A 19,535-nucleotide genomic window follows, 5' to 3' on the forward strand; every position below is an offset into this window, starting at 1 on the left:
TAGGCTTCTTCAGAAGGTCAGAGGCCAAGGGATCCAAGGAAGCTTGGCTGTGTGGATTAGGAATTGGCTTGCATGTAGAAAGCAGAGGGTTGTGGTGGAAGGAGTGCCCTCGGATTGGAAGGCAGTGACTAGTGGTGTCCCGCAGGGATCGGTTCTGGACTCTACATTTTGTGATATTTATAGATGACTTAGATGAGGGGGTGGAGGGCTGGGTTAGTAAGTTTGTAGATGACACTAAGATAGGCAGTGTTGTGGATAGTGTGGAGGGCTGTCGGAGCTTACAGAGGGATATTGATAGGATCCAGAGCTGGGCTGACAAGTGGCAGATGGAGTTCAATCCGGAGAAGTGTGAGGTGGTACACTTTGGAAGGACAAACTCCAGGGCAGAGTACTGGGTAAATGGCAAGGTACTTGGCAGTGTGGAGGAGCAGAGGGATCTGAGGGTTCATATTCACAATTCATTGAAAGTTGCCTCACAGGTGGAAAGAGCACTTAAGAAGGCCAATGGGATGTTGGCTTTCATAAGTCGCGGGATTGAGTTTAAGAGCCATGAGGTGATGATGCAGCTTTACAAAACTCTAGTTAGGCTACACTTAGAGTACTGTGTTCAGTTCCGGTCACCTCATTATAGGAAGGACGTGAAGGCGTTGGAGAGGGTGCAGAGGAGATTTACCAGGATGCTGCCTGGATTAGAGAGTATTGAATATGAGGAAAGGCTTAAGGTGCTAGGGCTTTATTCACTGGAAAGGAGGAGGATGAGAGGAGACATGATAGAGGTATATAAAATATTGAGAGGAATAGATAGAGTAGACAGTCAGCGCCTCCTTCCCAGGGCACCAATGCTCAAGACGAGAGGTCATGGCTTTAAGGTTATGGGTGGGAGGTTCAGGGGAGATGTCAGGGGGAGGTTTTTCACCCAGAGAGTGGTTGGTGCATGGAATGCACTGCCTGGGGTGGTGGTGAAGGCAGATACATTGGACAGGTTCAAGAGCTTGTTGGATAGGCATATGGAGGAGTGTGGGATGGGGGGATATGCAGGAGGAAGGGGTTAGGGAGTGTGAGAGTGGTTTGATGGACGGTACAACATGGTGGGCCGAAGGCCCTGTTTTGTGCTGTATGGTTCTATGGTTCTATGGCCTGTTTCCGTGCTGTATGTCTCTATGACCGAAGCCCAGCACTGAGGTCTGACTGGTAACTGGGCCACGGGAGATGGAACACAAAGGCCCCAAGAATAAAATGCTCATGATGGGGGTGGGGTTGCAGAGTTGTCTGTGAGTTTATAACAGTTTTTTTAACTACATGTGACAGTCAGATACATTTAAAAACTATTTAACTTATTTACTTCAAGGTTAAAAATATATTAAAATAGAGTCATTGAGTTATACAGCATGGAAACTTGTCCATGCTGACCAAGGCACCTTCCTGAGCTAGTCCCAACTGCCTGCATTTGGGTCCATATCCCTCTAAACCTTTCCTATCCACATACCTGTCCAAATGTCTTTTAAATGTAATCGTACTCGCCTCTACTACTTCCTCTGGCAGCTTGTTCCATGTACCCACTACCCTCTGAAAAAGTTGCGCCTCAGGTCTCCTTTAAATCTTTCCCCTCTCAACTTAAAGTCAAGTCATTGAGTTTATTGTCATGTGCACAAAAATGGTGAGGTTCAGGTCCAAAGAAAAACTTACTGCAGCAGCATCACAGGCACATAGGTTCAGACAATACACAAAACGCATAGAATTTGCATGAATTTCACTATTCATCGAAGTGATGTTAAACCACTGCTGGAGAGGTGGGTGTTTTTGTACACTGGCACCCAATGTCAACAAGAAGCTTCATTAATTTTACTTTTGGCCTTTTTTTCTGGAAAGTTCTCTCTCTTCTCATTATTGCCAGTGTCTGCAACCCCAAAGCACCAATGTAAGACATTCTGCTTCCTCCACATGTCATTTAGTGATTCTTGATGGAAATCTCAATTGATAAATAAATCAGCAGTTTTGTAATGGGAGAAGTTATTCCAACAATCTTAATTTCACATATAACCAATATAATCACGAAATAGGAGGGCTTTACACCAGTCAGCTCTTAACTTAAATGCAGATTTTATAGTTCTTTTAAAACATATGTACACAAATCATACACAAGATGAATGCTGGCCTTACCCGCTGCCCTGGCTGATTAAGACATGACACAACAACTGTGTTACAGATGGTCAAGGCAAGAAAGAAGTCAACAATGTAGGTGAATTCCAAGGGCAGTTCCTTCCCCGTCTCTTCCAACAGGTCAAGTGGGTGAGACATGATTCGTTCGAATTTCCGTAGAAGCCGAGAATCTGGTGTAACATCCCTTTCCTGCAAGTTAAGATATATTATTAGACTGAAGGACCTGCTAAAACCTGCAGGGGAGAGACAATAAAGAGGAAGAAATGGGAAAAGCTTTATTGAACTAAATTTACTTTATTTTTAGAAAAATAGGAGCGATTCTATATAGGCTGTGATCACACATCTATTGAAGGTTTGTTTGTGCGCAATGAACTTTGGCAAGCTGAGGAAGAAAGAGCAAGAATGGCAATTTAAAAGGACAAGTGAGAGGGTGACATTGTTTGGTGTGGTATCGTTGCACATTCCAAGATACAACGGATATATCTATAATGAGAGGACACACACACACGAGGTGCACTCACAATTGAGCTGCTGAATGCCACTTGAGAAGCACTTGCAGTAATTTCACGTTCATCTTCACAAGCATCTTTCTCCTTCAGTGTCGATCGATTAGCAGTTAAGCAATTCAATGAGTTATGGCTCCGTAGCACAGCGAGAGATCTGTAGCTGTCCGAATGTTGACACTTATATGCAGATCCCAGTAAAGGGTTGGATAAATCCTCAAAGTTAACGTCCTGATATAACTCCAATCTTTTTGCTGATGGATATTGAAAGCACAAAATATAAAATGAAAGCAAAGATGTGCACTGGAATGGCTCAAGTATTCCAACATCCTGTTTTCACACAAATGCCACAAATCATATTTATTTCATGACTTTAATAATTCTACTCTCCGATACCCAATATCAAATATCCTGCTTCTTTGAACATTCCTGCCTTGAAATCAGTCAGTATTTCTATTGGCACATTAGTCAAATGATTCATCCCCTGCTTATGAAAGCTTTGTTCAGTGGCCTGTCACTGGGAAATTCAGTAACCCGCAAACCTAGATTGGGGTGTGGTTGGTGATAAGTAGCTGGCTGGGGATTGTTCAGAGTAAACAGGGGGATGACTGAAGGAATGCAGATTATGTATTTATCTCAGAGTTCCAAATGAGGTCCCAACATCAGTTTGTGACCTGCTCAGGTAGCCCCCAACCACACACCCATACCTGATAAAAGACAGAGACGGGTCTCACAGATGCTGTAAAGAAAAATTGTTTCTGAATAAATGGACTTCAACCACAGAAGAACGACTGTAGATGATGCAAGTCACACCTGGGCACGTTCTGCATAGCACTGGTCACCACTGCACCTGTCCAGGGTCCTCTGCGTGCTAGCATATCAGATGTGTGTGACAGCAATAATTACATCTTACTTTTCATTAGAATTGAATCAAATTGTGTGCAAAACATCATGCAATAGGACTCGATTGCTATTAAATCTTGTTTGACGATCATAAATGGGGTCTGTACACAAAACTAGGTTGAAAGATCTTTACAGATCTTATGTGCAGAAAGCTAGAGCACTATCACAAAGATATAAGCAACTTGTATTTAGGACAATTTCATTTTTACTACATGCATCTTTTTTGGTAGAAAATGTCTTGCGTAGACTTATGTTGTACAGGTAATTCCTGCACCTATATTTCGTTAGCAAATATTAACCACGGTTCAGTAACCAAAGAAATAAAGCATTCAGTGATAAAAAAAACACTCATGCACTTTTCATTTTCTCAATGTGCAGATATGATGAACAGGACATTGCAGAAAGCAGAATAAATGCCTGATTACAATGTCAATTACTCAGTTTTATTTATTAATCTAAAAGGTTGTTAACCACATTTGAATTCCCAATTAGCCACATGTGGCTAGTGACTAATGTAAATAGAGGACATCAGCATAGAATAGATGCATTGGTTTGTACACATAGCTTGCCTGCTGTCTGGCATAAAGGGTATCATGGTGAGTAGATTATAGATGGAACTATCCATCTTTTTAACAGTTTCATCAGATACTACATTCTCAATGGAACTTAACAATACTTCCTTGGAAAATGAATGATGGCTTTTGATTTGTGTGCAAGAAGATTAAATGCGTGGTGATAGTTCCAAAGAGCGGACTACATCTCCATCACCACGTGCCCCATCATTGCAGGTCAATGAGAATCATCTGTCTCACATCAGTTGAACAGACTGGTCTTCCAGTTTCTTTTCCATGTTTAAAAGGAGGTTCATTCATCTCCAGGAAACAGCTTACACAATATAACTTGTATTTCCATAAGTTTAATTAATAATTCAATGCTTCCTATTTTAGAAGAACATCTCCTCCTCGCTGACAATCAACACAGGTGCACCTCAAGGATGTGGCTCAAGGATCACTGCTCTACTCTCTCTACACTCATAACTGTGTGGCTAGGCACAGCTCAAATGCCATCTATAAATTCATTGATGATACCACTGTTGTTGGTAGAATATTAGATGGCGATGACGAGGTGCACAGGAGTGAGATAGATCAGCTGGTTGAATGGTGTCGCAACAACAACCTCGCACTTAATGTCAGCAAGACCAAGTGGACTTCAGGAAGGGGAAGTCAGGAGAACACACACCAGTCTTCATTGAGGGGTCAGCGGTGGAAAGGGTGAACAGCCTCAAGTTCCTGGGCATCAACATCTTAGAGGATCTATCTTGGGCCCAACACATTGATGGAATAATGATGAAGGCACGCCAGCGGCTCTACTTTTTTGGGAGTTTGAGGAAATTTGGTATGTCACCAAAGACTTGCAAATTTCTATTGCAAGAAGACAGCATTCTGACTGGTTACATCACTGCCTGGTATGGAGGCTCCAAATGCGCAGAATTGAAATAGGCTGCAGAGGGTTGTAGACTCAGCCAGCTCCATCACGGGCACAACCCTCCCCACCATTGAGGACATCTTCAAGAGGCGGTGCCTCAAGAAGGCAGCATCCATCATTAAGAACCCTCACCAACCAGGACATGCCTTACTACCATCAGGGAGGAGGTACAGGAGCCTGAAGACCCCTCCGCCATCAGATATCTGAAGAGTCCATGAACACTACCTCGTTATACCTCTTTTTGCACTATTTATTTATTTTTGTAACTTATAGCAATTTTTATGTCTTGCACATTGCTGCCACAAAACAACAAATTTCACAACATATGTCAGTGATAATAAAACCAATTCTGATTTTTATTGTCATGATATTTTCTCTTCTATTCTATTTAAAAGATCTAAAACAATACAGGAAATAGGAACATACTGATCACAATATAAAAGTGAAGGGCAAGTAACTTATATTTGTACTCTTTCCATGTTTATTTTTGTGTTTACATCTTAATATGTTCCATAAATAACCTTCCTGGCCTGACCAACCTGGTTCAAATTAACGTCATAACCAGGACATTAATTAATACTAAATCACAGACTTTCTACTTTCATAATTTTATGTTCTTATTTCAAATTTCTCATCATTGCAGTTTTTTTTGTGACATTGTTTTCCTTTAATTTGAGTGGATAAGCTTTACAAATAACGTTTAAGATTAAACATCACAGGATATTAAATTATAACAATACTACGCAGGAAGAATAATTCTTTTCAGTTTAAGCTTTGCGAGGCTAGCCTGGGTTTTGTTAGATGCAGTAAAAGAAATATATTATTGTATAATCCTACTCTCCTACTTTTATCAAGGAGATTTTTCGTTGGAACATTTAGGTTAGTTGCAGGCAGTAAACACAGGATATCGTCACACATGCAAGTTAAACTCTTCCTCTGAATTTCCATTCCATGAAATTCAGTTTCATTGAAGTTAATGGAACCAAATTTTGGAAGTGAAGTTCAACTCGAACATGCCACTATTTTGCGTGTCTAGCACATGCAACCAAATTTCTAACCCTTCACGTTATAAACAGGTTGAAAACACAATTTTTGACACCCACAAATGTTAAGGTTGAAACCAGCAATTGTGCCGACAATAGTTATATTCTGGAATCCTAATCAGGGCATGAAGTTTAAGAGTACTACCGAACAAGAGACAGACACTACCATGGGGGAAAAGTGAAAAAAAAAGAAATTCCTGTTCATGTTAACTTAAAGTATATGGCACAGGAAAAGGCCAAACACTAAGCCTTGTCAGAAAGAGTGCTTTGCTAAAATGATCTGTAATGGACTTGTACACTTAAAGATCTCTTGATGTCTTTTGGACACTTCATAACAAATGAAGTAATCCTGAAATACAGGCAAATGCAACAGCCAATTTGTGGAGGGACATAAAAAAATACATCATAGAATGGAAAAAAAATCTTTTAAAAATACACACAAGGATATTTAACTAAACCACTGTTTCTTCAGTTTTTCTGTGTGCCCATTAGCTTGCACATTTTGGCTACAACTCTGGATAGACTACATCATCTTCGCTCCCACCGTTTTCTTCTCATTGTTTTCTTTTTAGCCCTTTGATGCCCTCTCCCCATATTCTTTTCACCCCATTTGAATACTCAAATGTTCAGAATTCCTACCATAATCGCAGTATGACAATGGTCTGGCTTCAATAAAACGTCACTGTTTCTGAAGTATTTGCCACATCCTGAGGCTGTGAAAGGGGCTATGTAAATCTAACTACTGTCTTTCTTTCAGATCTGATCCAGTTCTACAGTAACCAGTTGCTCTCTGGTGCCCTGTCAACAGATCATGTGAGAGCTTTGGTTGGGAGCATTGCGAGGTCATTCAAACTGCCAATGCACATCATTGGACAGCTTATGAGAAAGCCTGGCTTATTTTCTCTTCAACTCAAGGCTTCTGAAACCAGTTGGAGCACTCTTACAGTTATCACAATTGTTAAGTCACCACAGATGAGATTACATCCAGTCCTTCTTAGTCAGCACTTTCACAACTCAATGGATAACTTCAGACAGTGGGGTCATCCTGTTGAAGATTTAAGTGCCCTTAAAATCTAGCAAGGATTTTAGTGTCAACAGATGCTAGTGAAATCTGTAAATAGAAGTTTTGAGGCCAGAGTAAAGAGAGCAACATACCATTTTCCTCATGGGAATACTCAACTCCAGCAACGGTGCACCTGCAGAAGATCATTTTATTCTCAGTTAGCGTTCCAGTCTTATCTGAGAAAACGTATTCAATCTGTCCCAGATCTTCAGTGATATTTAAAGCTCGGCACTGGATGGTTGAATCTGTGCTTTCATTATATAAGTCAATATCACTCTGGAGGAGAAGTATTTGGCCCAGCTTGACAATTTCAATTGACACATACAATGAAATTGGTATTAGCACCTGCGAATAGAAGAACCAAATTGATGTAAACCAGAAAGGGGGCTTGCACTGAACCAGATTATTTAGGAAAAGTTTCAGTTTGACTCATTTCTGATGTCATCACTTTGCTTTCACTGAAATTAAAGTATGGTTACATAGTTCCAGATACCTTTGAAATTTTTGTGAAATTCCAATAATGAAAACTTAAAGTACTCTATTTTTTTAAAAATTCTTCCATTTTGGATCAAACTGTAACTGAAAGCTAGTTTATCAACTGCGATTTAGCCAATGAAACCTTTGTTAAACAAAGCATTTCTGAGGTTCTCTTTGGTGATCTTCCTTGGTACCGTTTCTTTTTATGAAGCAGAATTGGCATTCATTGCTGCTTTTTAGAATGTTGGAGCCACATTGGACTAATATTTTTGTGCAAATATTTGCTAAAACAAGAAGTTCAAGTGTCAGCACTCAGTGACTCAGTTGCTTAAGGCACTTTCATAGTTGTCTCATACAGAACCTAAGGCCTTAGATTTAAATTGTTGACCTTTAATAAGTTAATTGCTCTCAGTCAAAGTATAAAAAAGTCACTACTATTTAAGAGGAACATTGGACATGGTTCATCACTATCTTGACCTTAACTCTAAATTTTCACTTATAACCGTAAAAGCACATATTTATAACGTGTCCTGTTTGTAATTTCTTCTTTTCTGTTTCCAATGGGTGTCAAGCTTCCAGTGGGGTCAGATTTTGAATTGACACCTAAATTTTCAGAATAACAGTAATCGATACAAATTAATTCATTTGTGTGCCTTCTTACCTGCAGTAAAATAATCATGGTCCAGAATATGTAGAACGCTGCCAGTGCTGGAGGAGTATATTCTCCATCTGGCTGTGGAATGCTAAAAGTAGGGACCTGTGAATAGCCATTTAACCAAATCCCATGACCTTAACAATAAAAAGAGGATTAAGGTTAGATAGCAAAGAAATTTAACTGCATTATTTTTAAACACTACAGCAAACAAAGTTTCGAGACCAGCATCCAGTGGTAGCATTTCTAACTAGCAAGGTGATTGATCCAGAGGGCTTTTGTTGTTCAAATATTAACCTCAACATTAACAATTATTTAAAAGTTACAAATCTAGGTTTGGAGACATCAACTAATTGAAAAAGTATATCTGAAGGATACAAACAAATATTGTCACTAACTTTTAATATTGAAGAATGCAGAATACGTATATTTGTGATCAAAATAGCATTAGGAGGAGAGAAAAAGATTTGAACAAATGGGCTGTTCAATGAATTGTGCCATGTTGTGCAGTTGTGTTGTGCCATGTAATAGAATCCAGTGGTGAAGCAGTAAATGTAAGTGTGAGAAGATTAGAAATAAGTTTTTAACATTTTAAATGAAAATTGAGCTATGGAATCAAAATCTGTTTTGACAAGAAGGAAATGGAGAGAGAAGCAACAAAGGCAAAAACTAAGATTATACTTGTACACACGAGACCATTTGGCCCATCAGTTCCATACTGGTTTCTGGGGAGTAATACCATTAATCCCACCTCATCTCCTTGTACACCTACAATTTATTCTCTCTCACACAAGCTCATCAAATTCCTTTTGATTCTTTTTGCCATAAACCTACCGAGGGGTAATTTACAGTAGCCAATTAAACCACACCAGCACATCTTTGGCATGTGGGAGGAAACCCACTTGGTCACAGAGAGAACGTGCAATCTCTACACACACAACATTGGAGATCAGGATTGAACCTGGGTCCCTGGAATTGCGAGGCAGCAACTGCTGCTCGATGACCCATAGATAGAGAAGAGCAGTTAGGCCGCGGCTGGAATACTGCATATAGTTCTGGTCACCACACAAAGAGTGTCATTGCACTGGAGAGGCTGCAGAGAAGATTCACCAGGATGTTGCCCAGGATGGAGTATTTCAGTTTGGATAGGCTGGGTTTGTTTTCCTTGGAGTGGGGAAGGCTGAGGGGGTCCTAGCTGAGGTACACAAAATTGAGATTTGGAATGCACTGCCTGAGGAGCCAGAGACTCTCACATCATTTAAGTATTCAGATGTGCCTTTGAAACACAATGGCATAAAAGGGTTATGGGCTGAGTGAAGGGAACATGATTACAATGAATGGATACTACTGGTTAGCATGATATGGTGGGTTGAAAAGCCAGTTTCCACGCTGCACGACTCTATGACTCTCTAAGATGGAGGTGATGCTTCGACAAAAACATCCAGCACAGACTTAGACGTGGACAGTGGCCCTGTGTCGCTTCTGTGAGATAACAGAAACAAAATATACAGCTGTGAATTCTTGGCGTTTTGCCTAGTCCTTAGACTCAAAAGCACAAGAAGTCTATTACCAAGATTGCCTATTTACAGCTTTGAAGTACTACCTATCCATATCCCCATTCACTCCCACCACCTGTAGAGCTCTCATTCATACCGTCTGCTGCCTCATAGTTTGATTTGTGAAATGTTTTCTCATTGGATACTCAAGTGCTACCTTTACTAACCTCCACCCATCCAGATCTTTGCCTATCATCCTGTACAGTCATTGGATCATTGCTTCAGAACATGAGTGACTCTCCATTCCCCAATACATCAACTTAAAGTTCTGAGCCTTCATTTTCAATACAGCCACTGCATCAGTTGTATCCCAGTTGTCTCAAGTACAAAGGAGATTTCATAGCACAAATCTAAGAAACTGATTAGCTTGAACAGTCTTTGTATGGAATGAGAAAGCAGACCCAATAGCATTGGGTTCAATGGAAACCTCAGAGGGGTGGAAGCTGACTTAACCTCCTGTGAATTCTTTCGAACTACCCAGCAATGACATTTTTGTTTTGCTTTTAATCGAAATATTTGAGCACTTATCGCAAAATTCAACTGGACCAGCCACATAAACAACTTGACTCGAAGAGAAGCTGGACATCCCAAAGTGAGTGACGTTTCCTGACAGCCCAAGGCTTTCTCACCATCTATTAGGAACAAGTCAGGAGCATGATAGAATACTCTCTGCTTCATTGGATGACTGCAATTCCAACAATTGTCAAGAACCTCAATACAATTCAGGCAGAAGAAGCCTTCTTGATTGGCATCACAACAACCTCCCTAAATATTCATTCCCTCCACAGTTCCTTGCCCAGTTACTCCAGCAGCACCTCCCAAACATGCAACCTGTATCACCAAGAAGGACAACAGCAGGTGCAATGGAACACCACTACCTGCAGGCTCCCCTCCAACCTGCATACTATCCTCACCTGTAAATATATCATCCATCCTCATTGCTGGTTCTAAATCATGGACCTCCCAACCAAACAGGTCTTTGGAAGTACCTTCACTAGAAGGACTACAAGTAGTTTAAGGTGGCTGCTCTCCACTTCCTTCTCTAAGGCAGCTGGGAGGGGGCAATAAAGGTAGGCCTAGCTAGAGAACACCTGGATCTTGGATAAAAATGAATAAACAAAATCTCCTTTCTACTGGGATTATGCATTTCTTGTGGAGACATTCTGACTGGTTGCATCACAGCCTGGTATGGAGTGTCCAATGTACAAGATCGCAAGAGTCTGCAGAGGGCTATAGACACAGCCAGTTCCATCATGGACGCAACCTTCCCCACCACTGAGGACATCTTCAAAAGGCGGTGCCTCAAGAAGGCAGCGCCTCAAGAAGGCAGCATCTATCATTAAGGACCTTCACCATCCAGGACATGCCCTCTTCTTGTCACTACCATTAGGGAGGAGGTACAGGAGCCTGAAGACCCACACGCAACGATTCAGGAACAGCTTCTTCCCCTCTGCCATCAGATTTCTGAACGACCCATAAACCCACGAACACTACCTCATTATTCCTTTTTTTTTGCACTATTTATTTTTTGTAATTAATAGATCTTTATGTCTTTGTACTGTACTGCTGTCGCAAAACAACAAATTTCACTTCATATGTCAGTGATAATAAATCTGATTCTGATTAGGACTCCATATGATCTTAATTGACCACTGGAACTAAAGTAGTGACAACACAAACAATGACCATTATAGGTTTAGGTAACTGACTCCTTTCAAATATTCACCTTAAGTTTCTAATGATTTAAGACAGCATCGTGAAATATGCTATTGAAATTACACCACAATGGAATTAAAAGTTAAGGTTAATCAGCACATCATACTAACACTAAGACATGATTTTTTCTGTACTTACAAAGGAATGGTTTGGAAATTCTGATGCAACAAAAGATACATTTAATTTACTTCTTATTTATATTTTGTCTACTTACCAAATGCTCCAATGAGGCACATCACCAACAGTAGTGCCACACACCAAAGAACATCTCTATTAAGTTGTCTTTCTAGTTTGCTGTGTTTATAGCGTGGGCCACTATTATTCATCATTGCTTTTGTTTCATGTCCTGGTTCAGTAAACAAATCAACATAAATATATATTGAAGATTCAATGATATTGCTAAATAGAACTGTAAAATTACAAAATATAATTATGTAATTGCACAACATAAAACAGGTATTAAAATGAGAACCAAAGATTAATGGCCAAAAGTCTTCCCAGTGGATCGCTTTAATTAACTGGACTGTCCATAGTGGCCAGAGCACTTTGTTTACATTACTACTCGTTTATACTAGTTTTCACACCACGGTTAAAGGCTCTGACATCATTTGGATTTTAGTTCTTGATTTTGAATTCCATCTCAACAAGCATGATCTAGTTATAGGGAGGTAATGTTTAGGGTTATTGAGAGGAATAAAAAGTAGGAACTCAACTGTTACCAATTGCCATCATTAATACAAGAACTTTGTATATTGACTTTCTAATTTCATCTTCTCTTAGGAAGTGCACCCACGATGTCATCAAGGTATGCTGATAAAATAAAAGAAACAACAATATCACTGAGCTAAAAGTTCAACCATGATCTTGTTAAATGGTGCAGCAGGCTCAAGGGGCCAAATGGCCTACAGCTGGTCCTATTTCTCATGTCCTATGATAGTAAGTATTCAAATTAAGGATTAATTAATTAGGATTTCAATGAAGAATGACAAGAAAGGATCCATGAAAAAGTGCACATAACACTACTCTTTCCAAACAAAAGATCAACATTATTATATACTAGACCAGTATGACTGGAAAGAACATGTAATAGAGATCCTTAAATCTGCACTTTTGGTTCACATTTTGTTTTTCTATGGCAGTCACCTTAAGTTATTGCCATTACCAATGCCAAGTAATGTTGCTTCTTTCACTTTAGTGGAGTTTCAATATAGTCAAGAAAATTGATCTCAAAGATGTAGACTTACCATCCCAATTTTATGCCAAATGAAATTTTGACACTAACACTAACCTGCATAAACTACAATTCCTGCAACAGCCTCGGTGTTCCTAACGGTACAACCTCGAAGCAAAAGGTTTTCTTTACTAAGAGCAACCTGCTCTTTATTCAAGTGCTCCCTGCAGACAGGACAACAGTTTTCATGAAAGATGATTGTTAGTGAAGGAAAGAAAATAACTCACTCCTGTAAATATTTATTAAGAAATATTTCAGAGAAACATACATACTTCAGCTATTCAAACAGGATTGTTATGTATTATGATGGGACTGAGTAAATTACTATTCATCTTCTTCCACAATAATACTCTGGACTTTAGAAACAAATGGATGTTTCATATAAATCTAACACATATATTTAACAGTTAACTTAAAAATTAACTTTTGGATCTTTCACGTCTTGAAATGATAGTAAAACGAAAATGGACTTATCTATTAAAAGGTCAAATCGCATTGTTACATTGGCAAAAGAAATGGAACAGTTATGAAGTCAGAATATGCTACTTGAATTTTTATGAAGTTCTTCTCATGCCATAACATACCAAGTAGCTTTCACAGTTGAGGCCATGTCAAGAGAGAAGAGGATGATAATAATAATTTTTTAAAAAATTGTAAAGTGGTTCTGAGATGGTGAAAGTAGGCTTTAATTTGACTTTTGAAAGCTGGTAGACACAAAGCAAAGGAAAGAATTTCATACAGCAAGGATTCTTAGTACCGAAGGAGAACCTGTGTCTGACGAACAGAAGGTACGAGGAAACAATTTAGACTAAAGCACGTCAGTACAAGAACCTGTGACAAGGAAAATAATTTTAAAGTCACCCCACGAAAGAACAGGAAGCCAATGAAAATGTTGAAGGATACTGTCATGTGTGAATAGAAATAAATTTTGGGTTGCGTGAGTTGAAGTTCATAGAACTGAAAATGAAATGTCAAGGTTTATTGTAACAAAGGCATAAATGTGGATCTTGATACATTGAAGGTGGAATGGGGGAGATTGTTGACAATTTATTGGTGGTAGTAGGTGGTCCAAAGGTTGTGCAACAACCAATTTCACGAAGGTTTTCCAACATTTAAATCCTATATCTCAGACTTTTACTTGATCAATTGAAAAAACACTTACATATAGCCTTTGAACTTGCTTAGGTCATTGTTTGGACCTTCACATTCAATCCTACTGGTGAACCTCTCAGGGTCAGCATCAGAGTCCTGAGCAGAAAAAACACAAATAAATTATCTCTTGAACATCTTTCTCAAATGCCATCTGTAAAACATCAGGAAACCTATATTTTCAGGGCTTTGTTGCTTAGTCATCAAGAAAAAGTATAAAGGTTACAACAGAACAGATTGATCCAGAATTTCCTGCCAGCAGTAAGCTGCTCGTGATTGCTGTTGACCTACAAGGCAAGTACAAACTTCTGTTGGTAGGTTCACTGCCATCAGCTTGAGCTTCTCAGCCAGTCCGATTCTCATTACAGTCATGTAAGAGAGTCACGGAGAGGGGTAAGTGCATTTTGAGAGGAGACAAACAAATTCACCCACAAAAGAGATTAAAATAACTGAGACAGCTAAAGCCACACTTTCTGGCTTACCTGACTACCAAACCCATTAAACAGTGAATATTTCGGTCACTAGGCATTCAAATGATTATTCGAACGATTAAAAATAATTTAAAATTGCCAAAAATTGATAATTAAAAAATAATTAAACCAATTAAGAACATGTCAAGCAATGAAAAACATTTAGCTAAAAGTTAATTAATTATTTAAAAAATTTACCTCAGGGCCATTCCTTTCTATTCAAGTGAATGAAAGCGCTCTATATGTACCAGATTGAAAGTGGCTAAGGCTCTATAGGGCTCCCCAGTGTAATTGCTGGGCAATTGCTGTAATTTAGCAGTCTATGAGGAATCTAATTGCAGAGCGCAGTGCAGAAAAAGCTGGCAGAACAGTGCACGGCAAATTTGCGTCTTCCATATTCGCACAGGATTAACAAATTTGCTGTCTGTCACTTATGTAGGTAATTGTAGCAGTAGCACACTACAACATCCTATAATATCCAGTCCATTGTTTCACAAATTATTGTGCAGTTTGGGATCAGGGTGTGAATGATGATTCTAATCAATCATTTGTCAATAAGATCGACTTCCTTCAATAAACACCGGGAATTTGGGAAGATGTTTAAAAACTCAAGATGTTTGACAGTATGGTGGGAACGTTTTGTTCAACAGAAACGTAAGCTGGAAATAGATCTACACTGAAGGCCCTGTTTCTAGTGCATGCAGTTCCCAGCTAGTAACGTATGTTTGCAGAATTAATAGGCAAGGAATTAATGAGGCAAAATTTGTAAAATCTGACGAGTTGATTGGTGATGATTTGTCATTATTCCCTTACTGACCTCAATCTTAAATATTTTACACTATGAGCACAAAATCATTGGTCCAGACCACTCTGATTTTTTAGTTACCATTCCAAGGTCAACAATGCACTGTTGTGGAAATATAGAACATGCTGAAAGTCAGATGGTGGCACATCTGTCGTCCCATTGCACCACTGGCTCCAGCAACAGGTCCAGAGGTGGTTAGTGATCAAACTGAGGGTCTGGATCAATTCATACCTGGTCTCTCAGCTTCACTACATCCATTCATTTCAATGAGATTGCCAACCTTCATTAAAAAAGGCAAGTCAAGCTGTAATGTATTAATTAAGAAGTAAATGTATTTTTAAATTAATTTATTACTTGTCTTAATTTTAAAGTACAGGCAACTCCTGTGTTACAGCCATTCGGGAAATGGAAATTTGCCTTACAGAATTCACAAATCACTACCCAAAAATTTGAGATACGGAATAAAATTCACTCTCATGGAATTTGTGTGAAAAGTAAATAAATAAACAATTTTTTTAAACTCGTGTTTCTTGGTGCATGTGCAGATGACACGGCTTCGTGTTATGGAAAACTGTGATGCGGACCATTTTCTGGGAACACAACCTCCCAGTAACCCGGGGGTTGCCTGTAATGTTTATTTATTCAAATTATTAAAATGACTACAACTATTTCTACAACCTTCCAATCATTTTAAAGTGCATCTAGGACAGCATTTTGTGCCAGTACATAGATGGTCTTACTGGGGACAGGGCAATGTTAGGGCTAATGTTAAGGAGTGAAGCCAGGCAAGCGAATGGAGTATCCGTGGGTGAGTAGAAACAGAGGATTTGGACAGCTCAATCTGTTGGAAGTCCATCAGGGTTGCCTGCAGGCTGGGGTCTCAGATCCTCAGCCTGAGGACTAGTCAATGTATTCAGACTGCTCTGCTTCACAGAATGGCCACAGTAACAAGACCTCCACGACATTAGGAGCCACGTGAGTGCAAAAGGATAATGTGGCTACAGAGTCAGGTCACACATAATCTAGCCCAAACCATTACAGAGTTACAAGCAAGTATAGGAGTAATTGAATAGATTTTCTGTACTTCTGGCTTTTAGTCCCTAGAGAAATGCCTCACCAGCTCTGTGAATCCCTTCACCACCTGTCTCTGCTTCAAGTTGGTCTCTCCATCCAGATTGGAGGTTTCAATGTGGCAGATCCCATTGACATCAGTGGAGTACAGCAACACCATATCTGCAGGGATGATCTCATTGCAAGTTAATCGAATAAAATCCCCTACGCGAACATCCTTCCACCATTTCGAACAATACTTTTTTGCTTGCCTGGAATGACAAATATAATAGCACCTCAGCAACAAGAAGGGTTGTTGGAGACTTAAACTCGGAATTACTGTTCGTGATGTTGTACTTTGACAGCATTAGAAGGTGAGATATCACGTTTGTGAAAATGAAACTCTTCCAATAATGCTGATTGTCAACTAATGGCACATAAAGTGAAACCAAAACTTAAGCTTTCCTTGGTAGCAGACAGATTTATTGAAAATCAAAGTGACTATTCAAAACATAAATGACAAATGTCATTTATTTTCTCCACGTCAGTCAAGTTCAATTTAGAAGCGGCAGTTGAAGCAGTTTTTACATGTCATGTCATGATTAGCATGACCATGATGAAGCTGTGTTGCAAGTAACATTCACAAAGAGGTGCAAGGGGAATAGGGCGGTAGGATCTGGCAAACATAGACTGGGAGCAGCTACTTGCAATCAACATTCCAGAAATGGGAGTCTCTTAAAAGTGAAAATAGTGAGAATTCAGAGCCAACCTGTTCCTTAAGAGTGAAGGGTAAGGACAGCGAGTCTAGGGAACACTGGATGTCAAGAGATATCAAGAGTTTGATAAATAAAGAAAACATATGGTAGATATAGAGCACTGAAAACAGGGGAGGACTTAGGGTGGATAGTAAAAAACTTTCACCATGGTGGAGATATACAAAACTAGAGGACATAGGTTTAAGGTGAGGCACATGAGGTTCAGAAGGGATCCAAGAAATAAGTTTTTCACCTAGAGTGTTGTTGCAATCTGGAACACACCACCCGAGGTGGTGGAGGCAGGTACACGCACAACAATTAAGAGGCATCTGGATGAGCACTTGAATCACCATGTCAGAAAAGGTTATGGACAAAGTGCTGGGATAAGGGATTAGTATAGAGAGGTACTTGATGGTTGGCATGGACATGGTGGGCTGAAAGGCCTGTTTCTGTGCTACATGGCTCTATGAATCTATTCTATTGAGAAATACTGTCAATATTTGCAAGCTAACTCACATTTTTATTAAATGTGCAAGAGCCAGACTCTTGCTGATGTAAATTGTAAAGTGTCTTAAATGTATGTACTTCTTTACATAAGAACATAAGTAACAGGTGCAGGAGAGGGCCATCATTCATTAAGATCATGGCTGACTTTCTACCTCAGTGTCATTTTCCAAATTTACACACATATCTGCTGATTCCCTTAATGGCTGGAAAACTATCAATCTCTAATTTGAATGAACATAATGACTGAATTTCTCCAGCCAAAAGTTCAATACCCTCCGAGAGAAGAAATTTCTCCTCAACTCAATTATAAACAGCCTATCTTTTATTCTGAAACTGGACCCCTTGGCCCTAAGCTCATCAGCTGGGGAAGCATCTTCCCTGCACCTCATCTGTCAAGCCCTTTAAGAATTTAATATGTTTTGATGAGGACTCTCGTTCTTCTAAACTTCACTAAATACTATCTACTCAATTCCTCCTCAAACCAGTCATTAGGGGAACCAGTCTAGTACCTCCGGCTGTATTTGGTTTGTACTTCCTCAATGGCAAATACATCCTTTCTTCAGTAAGGAGACCAAAACTATACACAATGCTCCAGCAGCAGTCTCTTCCAGGGCTCTGTATAATTATAACAAGACTTCTTCACTCCTATATTCAAGTACTCTCATAATAAAGGCTAACATACCATTTGCCCTCTTAATTGTTTGCTGCATCTGCTTGTTGATTTTCAACGGCTCCTTTACAAGCACCCCCAGGTCACTTAGAACATCAACAATATGCAATTTCTTATCAATTAACAAATGCTTTGCTTTTCTGTTACATGCACCAGAAAGGAGAACCTCACATTTTTCCACAATGTATTCCATCTGCCATGTTCTTGCCCACTCACTCAGCTTGTCAATATCCCTGTGAAGCTTCTCTATATCCATCTTCATCCTTACTCACATTCCCAATAAATTTAGCATCAGCAGCAAACTTGGAAATATGACATTTGGCCCAAGCTAAATCATTGATATAGGTTGTGAAAATCTGGGATCCAAGCCCCTATTACTGCAGTACCCAACTAGTCACAGACTGCCAATCTGAGAAAGATCTGTTTTTCTGACCAATAACCAATTCCCAATTTGTATCTGGATGTTACTCCCAACTCCATGTGTGCCTAACCTTGTTGATCACCCTCCTGTGAGGGACCTTGTTAAATACCTTCTGAAAATCCAAATACAACATATTCACTGGTTCCCCCTTATCTATTCTAATAGTCACACTTTCCAAGAACTTCAGCAGATTAGCCAAACATAATTTCTTTTCTTAAGTCCATGATGGCTCTGTTCAACCCTATTATTCTTTTCAAGGTGTTCTGTTTTTACATCCTTCATTATATGTTCCATCTTTTGCCCTACCTCTAAAGCTAACAAGTTAATAGTTCCCTGCTTCCTCTCTCCCTTCATTCTTAAGTAGTGGGGTCAAATTTGCTCCCACCAATCCACAGGAACAATTCCCAAATCTATCATGAACTTCAGAGCATCCACCATCTCTAAAGGCACCTCTTCTGAAACTCAGATTTAGATCACCAGATCCTTAGGATTTATCAACTTTCAAGCTCACTAACTTCTTTAGTACTGATTTTAGACTAATCTTTCAGTTCCACATTCTTGTTAGACTCGTTGTTCTCCAAAACATTTAGCAGGTTTTGTGTTTTCTTCTGTCCTCTGCCAGTTCCTCATTCAGAACTATATATTTTCCTGTCTCTACTTACAACACACCCACATTTGCCCTTACACACGTTTTCTTGTTTATGGAACTATAAAAGCTTTCTGTTTTAATGTTTCATGCTAGTCTACTCCCATATTCTATTTCCCTTTCTTCATCAATTTCTTGGTCCTCCTTTGTTGAATTCTAAACTGTTCCTAATCTCAGGCCTACTGCTATTTCCAGCAACTTTTCCAGCTTTTTCATTAGATTTAACACTATCTTTCATTTCTTGTCAGCCACAGACAAAATCACTTGTTCTGT

At 39.4% G+C, this 19,535-nt stretch overlaps 1 protein-coding gene across 2 annotated transcripts in view; it reads right to left on the reverse strand.

Annotated features, from left to right (window-relative positions):
- The window catches only part of LOC127583639 (phospholipid-transporting ATPase VD-like), a 132,726-nt gene that overhangs the window by 40,748 nt on the left and 72,443 nt on the right, over positions 1-19,535 (reverse strand). For both annotated transcript variants that reach the window (XM_052039833.1, XM_052039841.1), the window contains exons 4-11: positions 16,331-16,535; positions 13,952-14,037; positions 12,847-12,953; positions 11,773-11,904; positions 8,296-8,423; positions 7,250-7,502; positions 2,682-2,917; positions 2,161-2,349 (exon numbers count right to left, since the gene is read on the reverse strand). In XM_052039833.1, coding sequence (XP_051895793.1) covers positions 2,161-2,349; positions 2,682-2,917; positions 7,250-7,502; positions 8,296-8,423; positions 11,773-11,904; positions 12,847-12,953; positions 13,952-14,037; positions 16,331-16,535 — 1,336 coding nt within the window. The remainder of the gene's footprint in view (positions 1-2,160; positions 2,350-2,681; positions 2,918-7,249; positions 7,503-8,295; positions 8,424-11,772; positions 11,905-12,846; positions 12,954-13,951; positions 14,038-16,330; positions 16,536-19,535) is intronic.

This window comes from Pristis pectinata, chromosome 2, assembly GCF_009764475.1.
Source record: "Pristis pectinata isolate sPriPec2 chromosome 2, sPriPec2.1.pri, whole genome shotgun sequence".
Classification (NCBI taxonomy): domain Eukaryota; kingdom Metazoa; phylum Chordata; class Chondrichthyes; order Rhinopristiformes; family Pristidae; genus Pristis; species Pristis pectinata.